Source organism: Phaethon lepturus, unplaced genomic scaffold (genome assembly GCF_000687285.1).
Source record: "Phaethon lepturus isolate BGI_N335 unplaced genomic scaffold, ASM68728v1 scaffold21613, whole genome shotgun sequence".
In the NCBI taxonomy this organism is placed as follows: domain Eukaryota; kingdom Metazoa; phylum Chordata; class Aves; order Phaethontiformes; family Phaethontidae; genus Phaethon; species Phaethon lepturus.
Window position 1 is genome coordinate 24,077 of NW_010530027.1, and position 19,004 is coordinate 43,080.

Here is a 19,004-nt window from a genome sequence, read left to right on the forward strand (position 1 = left end):
GCTCTAACACAGGCAGCTGCTAAGTTCTGACACACCTGTGCTAGTGCTCCTTTCCTGAGACAGGTGCATCACCTGTGCCCTTCCCTACCTACTTATGCACCTGGAAATGTTTCAGCCTGTGCTGCAGGCTCCACCCCACAGCCCTGAGTGGCTGCAGATGAGGACGATATCCTTTTCGGAATGCTGGCAGTCCCAGCCAGTCACTGATGTCACATCAACCAAACCTGAAAGTTACAACTGTTTATCTTCTTAAATGAATGAAGGAATTTTCCACTAATGTGATGCACATAAAGAAAGCCTAAGGTGCCTTGAAGTGAAAATGCCTTATCAGAGATCCTCCTCTTTCTAGCTTTCCCATTGAAGCTTTAGCATTTAGTATTTATTTCTTTTCAAAGAAAAGCCATTTTGTGCTGCTGCTAGTAAGACTCAGAAGGCAAAAATCATTGTCACTCATCAACGAAACAGCAGGTGCATATATATACACACATACACTCACACACTTTAAAAGAAGGAAAGGTCAGACCTCCTTTTCTTTCTTTAATTTTAATTGCAGAGTTGCTTGTATTTCCCCCTGGGCAATCACAGGACTACAGGCAATTTCTGCAGCTGGTTACTCACGTGAGTAGTCTTACTGATATAAATGGAGTTAACTTCCTAAAGGAAGGATTAATCTTGTGCGAAAAAAATTTCAGGCTTAATCATCAAACCCTTCTTTAGAGCTTAAATTGGTGAACTGAGATGGGAAATCATTGTTTGCTGCTTCCTCTTTGCTGCAGGATTGGTGCAGAGAGCTCATAAAACCTCTTAGCAGAATTGCCAAACAGGAAAGAGGTAGTGTTCAGCACAGCTCTTTTCAGCTAATTTCCAATAACTTAATTGGTATCCACACAGACAAAAGTTGAGTCCTTAAAATTAAGTAACAAGGAAAAACCTCTAGCCCTTTTATGACTTGGAAAAATACTTACTGCCTTGCATGGCATCCTGCATTCTCGAAGGAGGAAAAAGCACTGTAGTTAAAACCGTAGTTGCAGTTGCCTTCAGAAGTGATATTTGCATTTTTTTTTTTATGTTTAAGGCACATACATTTAGAACTTGACTGCCTTAGTAATCCATGCAATTAAAGACAGACCTGCTATGACAAGGCCTTTAAGATGGCTCTAGTCATATAATTTGTGCAGAAACACAAGTTTTGACCTGTAGATTTGAATTCCTGGCTGTACCAGAGACTTTTTTTTTTTGCTTTGTCACACATTCATCAATTCACTTAACCTTTTGTGCTGCAGCACCACCAGGATTTCCCCCCTCCCTAAGCATTAGTGATTCACCAATGTCATGTTCATATTGTTGTTGCTTTGAAAGGTATGGAAAAAAATTCACTGGAAATACAACTGAAATATTGAGTACAGAGTAACAAAGCTAGTGAATTTACTAGCTCAGAAATGTGTCTCTACAGCTGTTATTTAAAAAATACATGCTTTCACTGCACATAAAATCATTCGTACTACAGGTATGGACAAACAAGTTGCTATTTTAATTTGAATGACTGAGACTTCCGAGTTTGTAAGTGCTAACTAGCCTATGCAGAGATACACATTAAAAAGACAAAAGTTAAGTGGAACACAGTGAGGATGGCTTATTTTCTAAGTGACAACCGCTGTGCAAAAGGTGACTTGGACAGAAAAAACACATGATGATTCATTTTTCACGTAATAATAATGCCAGTACCTCCCTCCTCATGAAACCTATCTGAAATAATGTTTTTATCCTTAAGAATTGGAGTTACAAATACGCAAAAAGCTGTTTAAGCACCATTGCCTACAGCTTCCTAATTACCTTACTAACATATAGATATATTTTAAAACTATATCTGTAGTCCTGTAAATATTAATGTTACAAACATTGCTAGTAAAAACCCTCATTATTTACAGAAGAGTCAATGGAACAAAACATTTAAGAAATGCTCAAATGAGTAAGAACAGGAGTTACTTTTACAGTGAACTAAGACCGAGAAAATAGTGTGAAAACATTATAAATTTTTGATCCTTTCAACATACTACAGTTTTACAAAAAAACCCCAAACCTTGGAAACAAGAAGAACTTCCAAATTTATTACTGCTCAGGGTTCATTTACTCCAAGAAGTAAAAATTCATCATGGACTTTGATGAGTGGCATTTAAATACTATTCCCCAAGGTACACTGCATGCATAGTTACAATTAGAATACACTGAAGTGGGTGCTGAGTAAATACATACTTTAAAAATATGCCAGGCTTTAAAAAGGAAAAAAAAACCCCAAACTTCTGCAACCAGAGACTGATGAAGGTTGTAAAACTTCCTCTGCTAATTAATCTTTGTGAAGTTTTGGTGCAGTGCAATTTAGCAAGGTCAATCCCTAGTTGTGCTCTGCAGCTGCCTGAGAACGCACATTACTACCAGACCTCCCTTGATGCGACACCTGAGCAAAGTATCACACAGAACTAACTGAAGTGAGGACTGCTGAGAAGAATGGCAAGTACTGCTTTTAGAGCAACGAAGTACAAAGACAACTGCAGGCTTCTGCCTACAGAGCTCTGAAAGAGAACGCAAAGGTCTGATCCCTCCCGGGCATGTGTGTGCTGGCACAGCTTCTAGCATAGACATGATCCAATCAGCAACATTTTTCTTCCAGCTGACTGTGCCTGATTTACTCAGATTGGAGTATAAACAATGCCAGTAAAACTGGTACTTTGTTAGTACTATGGGCACACCTTACTGCTTGAGAAGCACTGCAATACATGTTCTTATATAGCACTTCAGGTGCAGATGCTCATATGCAGGCAAAAGGCAGCAAGAATAAACTTCGCTCAAGCTGCGATTGCTGAGCAGGGCTGGTCAGAACTGGAGTTAATTGAGTCTAGCCAGGAATACTGCCCTGGGGTCCTCACCACTGAGACTCCTGTTCTTGGCACAGCTGGAAGGAGAAGGTAGCAATCTCAGAAGTGGAAAAAGAAGGAAAAATAGTGAGGCTTCCATATAGAAAGGCTGGAAAAAGGTGATACGCTGACCAAGCCATGCTAACAGATCACGGTTAGGGATGAAAAACTCTAGAAATAAAATGGAGGCTGATCCTGGTGTCATAGTTTAGTAATCATTACTTCGAAAGATCATAATGCATTGGGTTTGGTGAGGTCTTTGTATGCAAGATGTATCATGCTTTTAACATTTCTTTTTATTACGGTACAGTACTGTACAGCCCTCAGTGCACGCCTCTGCCAGCTGGAAGAGTGATCAACTGCTGACTGTTGTCAAACCAAAGACTGCTGTCAACTCTTGTATTATATGAAATTTGCTGTTCTCGATTTCTTAAGCAAAGCTCCAAAATCTGCCAGGTTGAGGCTGAGCCACTGCATAACCATCATTCTCCACAGTTTTTTTAGGTCAGCTCCTATGTACCTCTCTATTCCAGCCAACAGTAATATTTTTTCACATTTATTGTGCTTTTACAAGGGAAACCGTAATTGTCTGAAATCTCAGGTTGTGAGAAGTTCAGACTACTTTCATTAAAACTGGGATTCCTCGGCATTTTCACTTAGACTCCCAAGTAACCTATATATTCAGTATTTTTGAAATGTAGTGACTTGGAAGAAGTGCATACACACCAGCACACAGTAGGAAGCAAAAGCACAGCGATCAAAAGGTAGAGAATAATGTGGGGAGCTGTCTGTATACTTTTGTAATGTTTTGGCTGAGATACTCCTAACTACCTTAACTGGATCTTTCGAAACAATAAAGCAAGGTAAAGCATGATACCTGCTAGTCCCACAAGCACCCTTAGGTCATTGTGCTGTTTCACAGTGTAACAGTTTCAGAGAACTTGCATCAAAAGCACCATGCCAGCATGATGCACACTACAACATACTGCAGACCGACTCTAATGACACAAACAGGTTCAAAATTTTATAATAGTAATTTCATCCTGGCAAACCTTATGGCATACTGCATGTCATTTGTCCCTCACATAGCCAATATAAAGCACTCTGTATCATGTATTTTAGCTAATTAGTAAGAAATTAACTCGATTGTTTACACTTGATCCAGATCATGTACTTTCAATTAATATGAAGCTTTAGGCTGTACTGTTAACATCGTGTATAACCCCAATCATGGTGTATTATCACAGTTTAACACCTTGCTGAAGAAAAGTTCACACAAGCTAGTCATATGGTCACAAAGAAGAGGGAAAAACTGTTTTTGAAAGGAAAGTGTTCATCTACAGCTCAGTATACCAAGGAACCCACCTTGTTTCAAGCAATTCACACACTGAATTCAGAAACAGTTCAGTATCCATTGATACTACATTTTCACATAATGACAAACTACCTACATTCTTGGTTGCCTAGTAGATTACTTCTAGAAGTCTTCATGTCTCATTCCAGTAATCATCTGCCCAGTGTATGCACAGAATAAACCACATCATCAGAAGAAACAAGGTGTTGCAGGCAAAACAATGTCATCTCAAGGTCGTTACAAAAGCATAGGAAATGTAAAATACAGTATTGCAAAACAAGGGAACTGAGCTTGATTTCTAGAAATGCAGGTTGAACATTAAATTAATGGAAAAGGCACTATCATTTGGATCTGTGCCATACATACTGCAATGCTAGAATGCCCCTAGACTTTTTAAGGCTTTCAGAACAAAACCACTGTAGATTTTTAAAGCAACTTTATAACTGGTGTTTTAGAAGACCGTAAAACCTTCTAAGGGCTAGTAGCTGCTTTCTGACCATGACAACTATGATAATAAAGGTAGTCATAACTCCTGCTTCAACAAAGGCCTTCCACCATCTTGCCAACATAGAATATGGTAGAGGGGATTAGGTGTCCTCCCATTCATGTATTAGTCGTGACAGGCCATAGGCAGGCAAGAGATCTGTATCTTCCATTTGGCTGCCTATGGCTCTCATGGGATCTGCTGCATTTAGATACACAGACATGCTCAGCCCTGCAATGGAGGGATACCTAAGTCTAAACCAGACACGGAGAGATTCTGCAACAAATTCCTCTCATGTTAGAATCTGAGGTGTCTCTCAATTATGGGAAAGTAGTACAACTATAGATATTTCAATCAATCATACTTTGACAACCTCACTGCTGCTACCAGCTTCCAACAGCTGAAGCACTTGCCTGTTTCAGATTATCTGGTTATTCTTCTATGCCTGCCACTAAATGTTTGTTAGAAATAAATGGTGCTAAAATCAAATGAGGTGGTGTATGAACATCAATTCTGTTTACCAAGGAGATTAATAGGTACACCTTTCCAAAACCCTTCCAAGTTTAAATTCTTGTGCATTTCACTGAGATTCACAAGAGGATTTAGACAAAGGAAAAATAGTAACATGCTAATACTTCTGTTTCAGTCAGATTTCAGCATCAAGGTATTTGCTTGTATGGAAAAATCAGCTCCTCCCACTCCACAATTTAAATGGAGATCTAACTGAAAAGAAATTTTAGAAACAAGGATTTTTGAGAAAACAACTTCCTTTTTTTTTTTTTAATATATTTTGTTCACAGTGTTCTATACCCTTTGGTACTTGCACAACACAAACACTTGGAGAAAATTAATTAGCAACTAAAACTGGTAACTGAATTGGTACAAGTGCAGTTGAACTACTCTATGGACACACCCAGTGATAGATAAACTTAAGGTTGTTTTAATGTAACCAGGGTTTAACTGCGGTAAACCAAGATCATCTAAGTTGTGAATAGGATGATTTACAGTGCTATAATCCTTGCACTTCCAGTTGCTCCACTTTGGTTTGCCCGGTATCTGGGCAGACAGGTCAGTAGTTTGAGTTCTATTATATACAGAAAGTATAGCAACTACTTATCCCCCTCTAGTGACAATTTTTGAAAATGTATCGAATTAGTCCGGATCTGCCCTAGAGACATCTTAAGTCAGTAGCAAGTTTTTATACTGGTGTGTTCACTCTCCGCTTCGCAGTATTACATAGATCTAGATTTGTAAGTCTGGAATCTGTAAAAATAAGCAATGGTATATGTAAACATTTTTAACTTTTTCATATTAGAATCCTCATTTGCCTTGAAGTTCTGTGCAGAAATTCTGGTAACTTTAGACACTTACGGCTTTCTTTCAGGTTTGTTTCCTTTGCTCTTTTGTTTTCCAGTATTAATCTCCAATAGTACTGTTTTCTTGTCTTGTGAAATAAGTCTAAAAGCAGTCATGGAGAAAGAGTCTACAAATTCAGGCATTGTGCGTTAGTACTATTGAGTGTAAGGCACTACTGAAGTATTACTGTTTCAAAGCACTACTGAAGTATTGCTAAGTGTGTCAAAGCAACTGAAGTCATGTAATAAAGACTTCACATTCCTCAGTATTTGTACAGTCCAACCATAACATGCTTTAATGTATGACAGAATACAATATTCCTGGTTAAAAGAGCTGCATCTAAAGCAACTCTACCTAGGGCTGTTTTCTTATGTACAAAAACATGCGAGCAAACTTTCTGGGGAAGACCTTCCCTCAAAATACCTGTCAAACGTAGATGGTTTTTAAGATGTCTTCTAGTTACAACAACTGTGCAAAATTCCTACTACTTCACCTAGGTAAGTCTCTTTTTTTGTCTGCCAGCCTGCCAACTCAGGGCATAAATACCTTAAATGACCGTTTTCTGATCCTCACCACCTTTCCTGTGCCTTTTGAATCAATCACCACTAAAATCCATCGTAACACCATCAACAGCCACCTACCATCAGCTGAACTAATTCAAGTTAACGGGAAGGTCTACAAACTGCTAACTGTGAATGAGAGATCATTCATACCTCTCACAGTAACCTGTTAGTAAATGCAGGCTGAATACTCACATGCAGAATGGGACATGTGGAGCTGCAGCACACACTACTACTCATGAAAAAATCATTAACACGGAAACTATCTTTGTTACAGCACAGACACAGTGGCTGTCTAATCCTCATGGCACAGCAGAGCTTTCTGTTACCCTGGAAGACAAAAAACTACATTGAAAAGGGATAATTCTATCCAAAATCCAATCAGATCAAACTGTCCTCACTTGAAAACCATGATTAAATTTATGTAACATTTTAAAGTTTATGAAAGCCAAGGCCTACCTGAGGTTTGTTTGCAGAGCAATTAATTGTTTATGGTGTTAATCTTTAGCACACACTGCATCATGATAGCAAATCAGAATAGAAAATTACAGACTGAGTCAATAAAGAACAACTACTCTCCTCACCCCATGGCAGTAAATACTGCCAATGCTGAAGTCCTTACAACTGAGGGCAGCCCCTGGAATGTTGCTCAGTGTTCCCTCTGAGAAGGACCTTGAATGCCCAAGAGCAAGTAGGAATTCAGGAATTCAGGGAGGGAAATATAAGTAAATACTGTAAGAGTAGTGACTACTCCAGGGCATCCAGGACAGATGACTGCAAGCCTTTTTCATGGAGGCTTCCATATTCCTAGGGAAAATAAAAAAAAAAGATTTATGTAACAAGATGGACATAGCCACCTCCAAAAATTAATGAGGGAAAGGATCCTTAAATTGTTAATTTTCTCTCCCTCCTCAGAAATTATTTTTTAAAAAGGGAAAACACAAAAAGCATTTTTTTTTAAATTGGCTGAATTCTCCTGATTTCTACATGAAAAGGATCCTGTGTTTGGCTAAATTATTCCTTTTATTTTCCTACATTCTGGAAAACTGACCTGTGCTATTGTTTTAAACAGAATGACCTAGGTCTAGAGGATTCTTACTGACGTCAGCATATATGGAACCAGTCTCTGGGGTAAATGTTTCATCTGTTAAATAGCACTGCACTGAAGCTGGAACAAAAAAGGGTCTTTCGGTCTTCTCATGATAGTGAAGCTAAAATCCTTTAAAATGGAAGAGCAAGCTAGCACAGAGCATTATGTGATTAGATAGCTTTAAACACAACTCCTGGACCTCAGCTGACTTACACAGAGACCAGATTTAATAACAAACAAAACCATCACCTTCTTGTCCTACCTTGCTTTTTAAAAACATGCTTAACAGCTTTTTCATGTTTAAAAGTGCCCTCATCCCATAATCAGGGTGGAACAGACCTACCTGGGAGCTTGACTAGCTTTTAGTGATTTAAGGTGTATGATTATTTCAAAGATGCTTCCATGCTCCTACTTGGGCTGAAATAAAAATCCATCTAGACATGAGAGCGCTGCTGCAATATTCTGTCATTAGTGAGCAGCTTTGATTCAGCAGCTGTATAGTTCCGAGTACAATAAAATACTTATGGATTTATTGTAGTCCAAAGCAGAAATTTACACTCACAGTGCAATCAGTGTAAAATCTAATTATGACTCTGGGTATAGATTGTACTGTGTGATTTACTAGCCATCAGTTGTTGAATTGCTAAGAGATTTCACATTCAAACTGATCAAGTGAAATCTTCTAAGTCCATTTCACTTCATCAGCTGTTTCCCATCATCATTCCAACTTTTTTTCTTGCAGGGTTCCTTGTGTCTGCTCTATCGTTGCCACTAGCAATGATGCAAGCAGCAGAACAGCCAAACAACAGAAGCTGTGACTATCAAATAGGTTAAACTCAATCTGAATCCATTCTGTCACTGAAATTTCAGTAACTTTACTAGCATGACACAAAAGCATTAACCTTTCTACACATTTGCTGCTTTTCTAAGAGCTGTGAACAAGCGCTTGGCACAGGTTTATTGCTTTTTGCCAGTTGAGGTTAAGAATTGCTCTTCAGCCAGTTTTTATAGTAAAATGGCTGCTGCCTGAAAACACCGAGTAGAATATAATAGCTGGTGGTAAAAACTCCTCATCACCACTCTGCCTACTTGATGTCCTCCGGATTGAAGAAAATTTTCCACTGCCATTCCATTACAGCTTCCTTGTGTCAGTAATTGTGGGAGCAAACCGCCTCTGCATCTCAGATCTCATACGGAAAGCAGAATAGTCCACCATGTCAAAAATATGAGTTCTGTTCTTCAGAGACCAGGATGACACAAGGCTCCTTCAATTTAAACATGACCAAATTGGACACATTCCAGACACCCAGTCTTCTATGCTACTAAGGCTACCATTCATGTGATGTAACACATCCAGGAAAATTATACTTACACAGTGTTGTACTGCCTTTAGTTTAACATATTGATCTGAGTTAGTTTAACTTGTTTGCTGTGGTCTTCTATCAACTATGAACAGGCTTGAAAAGGAGAAAATTGTTAATTTAAAATTCTGCACTTCTGAAATTATTAAGAAATCCAATCCTCTTTCTCTCCCATACAAGACTGTGGTGTCCCAAGACAAAGTGAGAATCCTGCCTCAATGAGTCTTTAAAGAAAGGTCAGGGACTTGATGAAACAAGTCTGAGAACTAGAAAAATCCAAAAGCCAGACCACACAATATCAACAAGGAAAATTAAAACAGAGATCCCCTGATGCCTAATGTGCCTGTGGACTCCATACAGAATAATCAATATGGCACTCATTACGCCCACTGGGAGTTGGAACTAGATGATCTTTAAGGTCTCTTCCAACTCAAACCCTTCTGTGATTCTCCTCGCTCAAAATTTCCATTGTCTAATAAAAAAATTACAGATAAAATACAGATTAAAAGTTCAATGTCAAGGAGTACCTGCAACAAATACACACGTCTATCACACATTAATTCTTAGTTCAAAACCACAATGCACTCCTAAGGTCTGGAAAATCTTTAATAAAACTCCTCTTCCTGCTCAGAAACTTGATCCTTATTGACTTATACTCTGAACACCTTCCTATAGCTTACCCCAGCTAATTTTTATCAAAATGTTGACAGCATTAAATTCCATCCCCCCCCCCGCCCCCGCCAAGTAATTAAGTCATAATTTCGTAATGAGGACTTAGACAGTATCACTACACGGCACAAACAAGGGCAGGTCAGATACCCAAGTTAGTTGAAGAACACTCCCGAATAACTTGATGTGTCAGAATGCTAACATTGCCGCCTATGACCAGACCATATGCAGCACTGACAGAGCAGCTCTTCTGGAGCTGGACTTTTACTACTAACATAATGTTGCACTCTGTGAGAGATAAAGCACAGGTGTCTGTGTCTAAAATTCAGACATCTAGCTAACTGAACATACACGGCAGGCCGCTTAAATGCATCTTACATTTTTGCAGTGTAACAGCTTTCATAAAGCACATCAAGTCAGCACATAAAATCTTAGCTGCACATGCAGTCTTTTCTACCCCACCCTAAACAAATTGTTTATTACAGACTCACACTACCCAATCATTATCTTAGTCCCACGCATCCAGACAGCCAGACTGTTACTGTCCAGACTATTTGAAACAACTGAGAGAAACTGAAATAAACTCTGATACAGAAACCACATGAAAACACTGTCGTGTGCCAAAATGCTTCTCTGACCTTGCCTGGTGAGAGGTGATGGGGCTATATAGATTTCAGGTGAAGCTACCCCTGCTTCATTAACTCCTTGGGACAGCAGCAAAAGCCTGACCCTATCCTGGAGTAAGTTTCTGCCCTCTGTGCTTCACATTAAAGAATGTCAAATACATAGGTTCTGTGCCGCCTGAGTAGATCTTCACTAAAAGCCTGTTTAGCTTGTGACAGAAATGACAATAATTAGTGCTGATTTACATTTTTAAGCAGACATTGCCAGATTGCCATACTTGCAGTTTATTATCGCAGGGCATCGCTTGTCATTGATGTGATGTTGTTTATTCGGACTGAATGTCAGTATCCACAGTTTTTGGAAACTTGCGAATGGCTGAGGCTTGCTGTCCAAACATCCTTAAAATTCCAGTTCCATGTATGCCCTGTTCTTGACAGTTATTTTTTCTTAGCTAATTTTGCTTTTCTGCTCGATTTCAGGCTTGAAACAGATCCAAAACTGAGCTGGCAAGAAGAGCACAATCTGTGATGTAGGACAACTGAGAAGATTTTTGCTGATATTTGGTAAATTAAGTGTAAATCTAAACTCTTCATGAAAAATTATACTAAAACGTGAGAAAAACAGAAGTATGAATCTTGAACCATTAGCTAAACACTCAACACCAAACTTCCTTTGGACACTGTACTCCTGCCTTCCTGGTATTTGTTTCTGCGTTCTTCTTTCCCTTCTGTTCTGTGTACTTTTTAATTTTGAATCACAGCACTTCAATTATAATTTATAACAACAGCTTGAACTAAAACTCTTTTATTCCACTCTCGCATGAAAACAAAGCTGCAAGATACAGTAAGCAAAAGAATCTTTAACAGGTATCTTTACAAAGAATTAACAGTTGCTAAATCATCCTTTTCTTACTCATTCCCACTAGAACCAACCCTTCTCTTTTAAAGTACTTTTCATTTTTTGAGATCAGTATTTCTTCAATATATCTGCAAATAATGTTGAAGGACAACCTGGGTACCTCCCTCTTCTTCCCTCAGGGTAGCAAGATGTAAAATATGCACCCCTCAACCTTTCACTTTCTCCCACTCACAGATAACCCACTCTATTAAACTGAGGGTTTTTTCCCTAGAAAAGCCTTGTCCTCCCTCTGTGCTTCCTCAGAAGGAGTATCAAGTCGCTGTGAAAAGCAAATGAAACAAGAAGTCTATCAGTATCCATGCCAACACATACTGTACTTAGTATTAAAACTGGACCTATTTTGTTCTGCTGTCTGTGGTTATTCTAGTGAAAAGTATTTCTTGGCTCAGAATTGGTTCCAATGGTAAATATTTCAAACTTCTCACAGAAAACAATTGCTAATTATTTCTGTAGAAAACAGCTTTACACGGACAACTTGAAAAGAAAGTCTAAATTCATTAAATAAACTATTCATGCTGAATGTAAAAATGTCTCTAGAAATAGTTAAGCTTAGAACAAACTGAAGATGTCTGTCCATTGACTCAATCACTCAGCAAGGAATAATTTTAACCTCTTTGTCTTTCCCATAAGCATATAAATGGCAACAAGGCCAATCTCTCCCATCCACAACACTATACATGGTCATATTTTATTTAATGAATATAAACCTATGTAGGTATCTGAAACATAAAGGGATGAATGAAGGATATAGCCTTTTAGAAACCTTTATATTTGGAGAATATACTTACCTTTAGAAAGAACTGACAAGTTATAAAAAAAAGCCCTGAGATGCTGACCTGCAGTGCTGTCTAGAGTCATGCCAATAAGGCGTTATCTTCCAGCTCCACCTCAGGAGCCGGAGAGACACAGAAAATCAATTTGGAAAGCAGAAGACTTGGGCTTGTAGAATTCCATTTGCTGTCAGTAAGAAACGATTACCTTATATGTGGTATGGATATGGATATGATGGTATCTAGAGATTTCAGGGAGAAAGGTTCAATGCAAATAAATTTTTAACATTTTATTGATGAACAGCAAAAAATGCAGCTTTTGTTTATCATACTGCTGGACGTAATACCAATTTGTACATGTGTAAATAAACTGTTGCACATGTTTTCAACATAATAGCCACTGTTCTGAAAATAACTCAGGCATATGGTTGTCACAGTCATGGACACCACCCTGAGAAAGATCAAGGATACAGAGCAGAGTGGTGGGAGCAGCAGAGGGACCTCAGGACTGTAAACCCAACTACAGCCACAGAGTAAATTGTCAGTGGCTACGTGCTGAGCCATCTGTTGCCTTGACTACACTGCCAGCAATAGTTTACAGATAGCTGGAGTGTGTCTACACAAGCTACACAAAACAGTAACTTCCATGCTCTTTGAAAAGAACAGGATCTGACTTACATGATATAGTAAGCATTGCAGATGGCCTTTTAATACACCTTCTTCCCAGGAACAAGTTTTGTCACCAGGGAACACACAATGTCCTTTGACCTGTATAACCAGAGGCTCGCTAAGCTTTTGTTCCAAATCCCAGTGGGCACATCCTGTAATAATTTCTTCAAATGTTATTCCTGTATCTGTATCAAAAGCAACTTATCAGAGCCCATGAATATTGTTGTTCATATTCTCTATTAGCCATCTATTATCAATGCCTTTCTTTAGAGTAGACAGTGGTCCAAATAGGATACATATGTATATATAATTATTTTTAGTTGAGAAGTGGTCTTGTAACTGAATGAATTACAGATCCGTAGATGAAGTTCTGAAATGGTGCTCCACAGACTGCTTTCCATCTTCTAGAACTTTGGAAATGCGCTGCAAAAACCAAAGGAACAGAGTGCCATATGTTAAAATGATTACTGTATTGGATTTAGTTATATATATTCTAATAACTAGCTTGTGTCCTTAAGCTGCAGCTAGAGAAAAAAAAAGACACTGACCGAAACCTGGATATTTTATCTATCCTGCAAAACCATAAGCCTGTATTTAAACCTGTCCACATGATTCCAGTCATGCTGTGAAGCCCTATCCAAATGGATTTTAGCTTTATTCAGTTCTTTTTCAGATTTGTAAAATAGACATTTTGTCCTCCTTATTTTATATGCTACTTAGGTTTAAATGTGAGTGGATGAGAGCATGCTGAAAAGCTGGTACTCCTGGGTCTTAAATGAACATGTGATAAATTGAACATAAGTGAAACCCTACAGACTTCAAATTAATAGGTTATTCTTGTTCCTACCAGAAAAATTATAAACACACTTAAATGCAGATTTTCCTAAATGTTGCTCTATGCTCCCTGAAGGCACTAAGGCACTATAAATATTTTTAAAAGAATGCAGAAATGAATGGATGAAAGAAAATGAAACCTATTCACCAGAAAAATTAAAAAAAAAAAAAAAAAAAATCAACCTTTGCTTTGAAGGATCAGCACAGAGTTGACACGTAAAATATTACAAGTGTCAGAGAATGCTTATGCACTATGCATATCACTAACTACCAGCATCTGCATTAAATGTCACTCTCCCACTACTTGAAAAAAATATGAAACCTTTAAAACTTTTGAATCTTAGTATCTACACTGAATATACATTTTTTGCTTTCAAACACTATGTTAAATGCAATACTTTTAATTTTGTGAAATTCCCACAGAAATCAATAAAAGGTTTACTACTTCAAAGGAAGGCAAACTGTTTTAAGGAACATTAATGGTTCTACTGTAAGCCAATTTCTACTTTCAAATAAGCATCTCTGAAATCAGAAATGGGCTCACACTGTGCATGTTTTGCCGCATATGCTATGCTTACCTTAGTCTGATGCTAGTGCTAACTGCTCCATGTAATTAAGTTGAACAAATAGCTCGACTATAGCAATAGTAATTGCTTTCCTCTTTTGCTAATAAATGTTATATAAAGCCAAATCAGAGAAAATGAGTAGGTCAGATGAGACCTCTTGTGGTACAGATGCAGAACTGCACATCTGAGCCTTTTTAACACAAAGATGTACATCTGTATATCTGGAAGCACAGCCAGAGGCAAATTTTTGCTTCCCCATAGAGCTTCCACTGCTCGCTCTGACGACAGAAGTAAGGAAAAAGGAAAAAGAAAAAAAAAAAAAAGAAAAGACTGATGTAGTATTTTAAAATTCTGTAAGATTCAGAGCATAGAATTTTTGAAGAGGTAACGCTTTCTTTTCTTCCCCATAAACACACAGAACTTACCATTGTTTTAAATAACTGGTTCACTTTCTTTTTTTTGAAGGTTTTCTTGTCACCATCTGAGGTGGAAGGAAACACTGGTTGACTCAACCTATGTGATGCAATTGTTTCATCAGGTGTCACAGGGCTGACGGACAGAGTTAATCCTTAGAATAGAAACATATTGGTTGCACAAAATAAACCAAAAAAGGAGAGTCAAAGACAAAGCAGAATTCAAAATAATGAACTACTGCAATTGCTAGAAAGAAATTATGTATTTGTCATCTAAGTATATCTTTAGAACACAAAAATAAGTTAAAATTTCCATTTGTTAATGGAGAAGCACTAAACTTGATCACATTGAAGCTGAACAGTGAAAAAAATGAACCAATCTGGTCAAAGAAGAAAAAATAGATAAGTACATGAAAAAGAAGTGGGCCATGACGGTCTGTTGTGTTGTGCTAAATGTCTGTTACAGGCATCTGGGAAGGTAGGGACAATGAGAGGGATAGATGGAGTGCAGGCTAGGAAATAGGATGTGCTAGGGAAGAAGTAGGGGGTGAGAGACATTGAAATAGGGCAGATTTTCTCTGTGCACCCTGGGCTAGAAATGAGTTCCACCTTCAGGTACACTTTCCCCTGCTCTATCATGCAACTGTCAGTCTTTCCACCGGGCAGTTATATTAGCTTGTTTCCCCTCCCTCTTGCTGTGAGGGAGGCTTATGAGATTCTCTCTCATGTCAAAAGCAGAAGTGAAACCCTGCTATGGGGCAACCTTTGGGGATACTCATCTGCCAAAGTGAAGTACAGCACATTGCTTCCCGTTTCAAATGCCGCCCTCGGCTGTGAGGGCAGACTGCAGAAGCCCTTGGTTCTGTGAGGGACACCCTACAGCGCAAGAAAGATGAATAAACCTTGCCTCTTTCAAGGCAGGGGGAATGCCCATGCTGTACAAGGAACCCAAATGTGGAGCTCCAGAAGTAACACTTCTAGGGTTTGCATGTTAGCACTAGGCAGCACAGTGTTATCAAGCAGTAGTAGCGGGCCAGCCTCACATGCACAACACACACTTAAAGTATCATCTTTGTCTCAGAGGCATGGAACCACACAGAGAGAGCTACTTGCTCTGCTTGGAGCAAACCCTTTTATTGCTATTTTTTCTTAACATAGCAGTAAAGAAGTGCAGAACTCTTACCTTACTGTAAGCAGCTTACCTGGGATAGTTGGCATAGAACGACTGACAGAACTCATCTGCTTGAGGATAGATGTTTTCTGAGGTGCCACTACGTGTTCTGAGAGGTTGGTGTCACTCATGAACTCGTATTTCCTTGACAGCTATTTAATAAAATGAAATACTGCCATTTATAATGAATTGAGATATGAGCAACAAAGATCTAAGCAAAATAGTAGTTTGTGAAAAGCATAAAAGAAAGTAATTAATAAACAAACTATCATGCCTAACACCAGTTCTTTAAGGTATTGTTTGCAATAACACAAAATATTATACACTAGCTAAAAACATGTAATGATTTTGCAGGTTATTTCTAGTTAGATGACTACTTCCCATTCCACACAGAAAAAAAACGTACTCTAAAAAAGCTAGCTAGAAGAGATTCTCTAATCTGAAACTGTAGGGTGGTATTCCTACCGTATCTTTGGAATAATACCATCAGCCAGGTCTGACTGTGATCTGCAAAGTAAAATGAAGTTTTGAAAACATTTTTTCCTATTGCATTATCATAGCCAGCTTGGGTGCTGCGAAGCTTGTCACTATTTTTCTGAAGCAAAAGAATATCCTGTAACTCAATATGTAGTGAGATTCCCACAGTTAGGCATATGTGTGTTGCTTGTTTTTGTATATTAATGCCTTTCAGAGCATGACTGTGTTTTATATCTCTATTTTGTATGAGGACATGTAGTGTAAGAAAATCATAATCCTCCATTGTTTCCCAAAAGAATCTTAGCTTTCTATTGAATTCACTTTTCTTTTGATGATTCCTCCAAAAATTTCTGATCAAATGACTTACGCTCTCTCCATGTTGTTCAACAATCTGTTATTACCTGACGTTTTAATTTAGATAGGGCTTGTGTATCAAAAGGACATCTTTCGGATTTTTTTTTTTACTTATTTCTTTTCATACAAAAAGAAGAAAAGTCTCCTGAGAATTCAACTACCCAAAAAAAAAAAAAAAAAAAGGCGGCACTATGTAAGTAACGATCTAGCAGTGCAATAAAACTACTCAGATGCTTTATGGAGCGAGAGATGCCAGTGCCTCCAAACTTCAGTCTGGCACCATTTAAGGAACACTGTTTGCAATCTTGCAGTTTCCTAACTGCTGCCTGCTCCATAACAAGGTACAAACCGGCCAGGGCTCATCACTTTTGAAATAGCCCTGACCGCAAAGAGCTGCCACGAAATGTCAGCACAGTCAATTGCTTCTCCACAGGAAAGCTCACTCAACCCTCCTAGTGTGGTACTCCATTTTAAACTAACCAAGCTTCAGAATTTGCAGCTTCAAGGCTATATTATCTGTCATCATAAGCAAGTTGAGATGTTCTGATGTTTCCATTGATTTGTTTCCTCCTCAGGATCTTTCAGGTTTCATTCATGGCAGGGCAGATTGTCTGCATCCTGCGTATTTCCCTTTACGACAGCTACAGTTCTGCGTGAAATATTTTTCTTTTCCTAAGCAAAGGAGTAATGTCCTCTTTTTTATGGATTATAAAATACTACTTTAAATCAGTAACATACGCATTTCATGTCAGAGAGAGAAATATCAGGTGCCATCTTCTCATCAGCAAACACCACACTGCTTCTTTTTGTTCTTTTTTTGGACCTTCTCATCTTTACTTCAGGGTAAGGATTAATTTGCAGAGCAGTCTCCTCTGATTCTGCTTTTATTGGCTTTGGTAGCACTACTTCCAGATCAAAGCTGCAGGAGAAAAGAAAAAAGTATAAGTTGCTGAGTGATACCTTAAAAGCCACTGGAATTCTGATGTCATTTCCCCATGAAATATAAATGCAGGTCATCCTTTACTCCGACTTTCTATGCTGCCTTGCAGACTGTTGGTAAAAAGTATATGATGTGCTTCAGCTGGCAACTGTATATACAAATAAGATGCGTTCAGGAAGTATGATATCATCTTAAAATGTTGCAAAGAATGTTAAACATTAACGCATGCAAATCCCTTTTTAAAGATTTGTGCAGTAGCTTAAGAACTCCTGAACTAAACAGAGTTAGAGCTCGTATGACAAGCTTATGCATGGTGCTGAAAGCAAGACATGCTATGTTGGTTGTTGAAAACAGTGGAACAGAGTATTACTATTTATTCTCATGTTTTAAATGCATCCTCCTATTTATTTCACCATATTGGAGAACAATGCATATACCCAGTGATTAAAATAAAAAACCTCCCTCCTTCTCTTTCTCTAATTTTTATAGTTTAAAAATTGGGCTAATTTTCATTTAAAAAAGAAGCAAACATTAAATTGGTGCTGGCTTTACTCCCTCCTCTGCTGATGTAACTAGCCTATTGAACATGGGACTGAACATATTTTACAACAAAAGTTGATAAAGCAAGCAGTACAGTGAATTTGTTTACTCGTGCTTCCTAAAAACAAATGAGAATTAGAAGCAGGTGCATGATTCAGCTGCTTAAGTGCAGTTGTCTGGTTCCATAGGAGATGTCCTGCTTTTTTAGAGACACAAGTCTTGCAGACAGGACACACATCATGTTTGTGTGGAACATCCTTCTTGAGTGGAAGTTGAGGAGGAGCAGCCTGGGGCATGTCATAACATGTGATACTACACATCTTTGTTAGACAACTCAAAGAATTTAATTAAGTAGTGTTAAACAATGAACTGTCAGTCAACATGTAAGAACAGAGGGGTATCTTAAGAAGTAGTACAAGTTGGGGTTATGCACTTTTGGACTTTTCACTTTTTAAAAGTGTACTACTCAAAAAGGGATATCAGGTGTTTAAAAAAAAAAAATCACAATAAACCACTACTTAGCAAGATCAATTTTAGATGTGCCTTGTTTGGGAAGAAGTTCTATGTGCCCAAAAGATAATTTATAAAGCAATCAAAACAATTTGTGCATGAAAAAGCTAATTGATACACCTATAACTGTTCTCTCAACTTAAAAATATTTATGTTTCCCAGCACTGCAGTTAAGAAAGTGTATTAGGCAAAGCATTTTACATTACTACAGGCTTTACTAAAACAGTCCACCTTCCTAATTCTAAGTTTGTAAAAGCTTTCCCCTTCCCTTCCAATTTTTACAAGCAAAAAGATGCTAATTAAGTTAAAAGCTGTATAAATAGAAACTTGTAAAACCCCCAAATCTTTGTATTTTTTTTGAATTGCCATTTAAATTATGAAATACCTGTTTCCTGAAAATGAAATGCCACTTTTTTCAGTGAGACTTGAGCA

The 19,004-nt window shown here is 38.1% G+C and overlaps 1 protein-coding gene across 1 annotated transcript in view; it reads right to left on the bottom strand.

The window, feature by feature from the left end:
* Positions 1–13,115: 13,115 nt before the first annotated feature.
* The window catches only part of LOC104616174 (dedicator of cytokinesis protein 2-like), a gene marked incomplete at its 5' end in the record, with an annotated part of 46,363 nt that continues 40,474 nt past the window's right edge, over positions 13,116–19,004 (bottom strand). Inside the window, 4 exons of the mRNA XM_010284149.1 lie at positions 13,116–13,190; positions 14,593–14,735; positions 15,783–15,903; positions 17,321–17,501. Of these exons, the coding sequence (XP_010282451.1) occupies positions 13,116–13,190; positions 14,593–14,735; positions 15,783–15,903; positions 17,321–17,501 (520 nt within the window). The remainder of the gene's footprint in view (positions 13,191–14,592; positions 14,736–15,782; positions 15,904–17,320; positions 17,502–19,004) is intronic.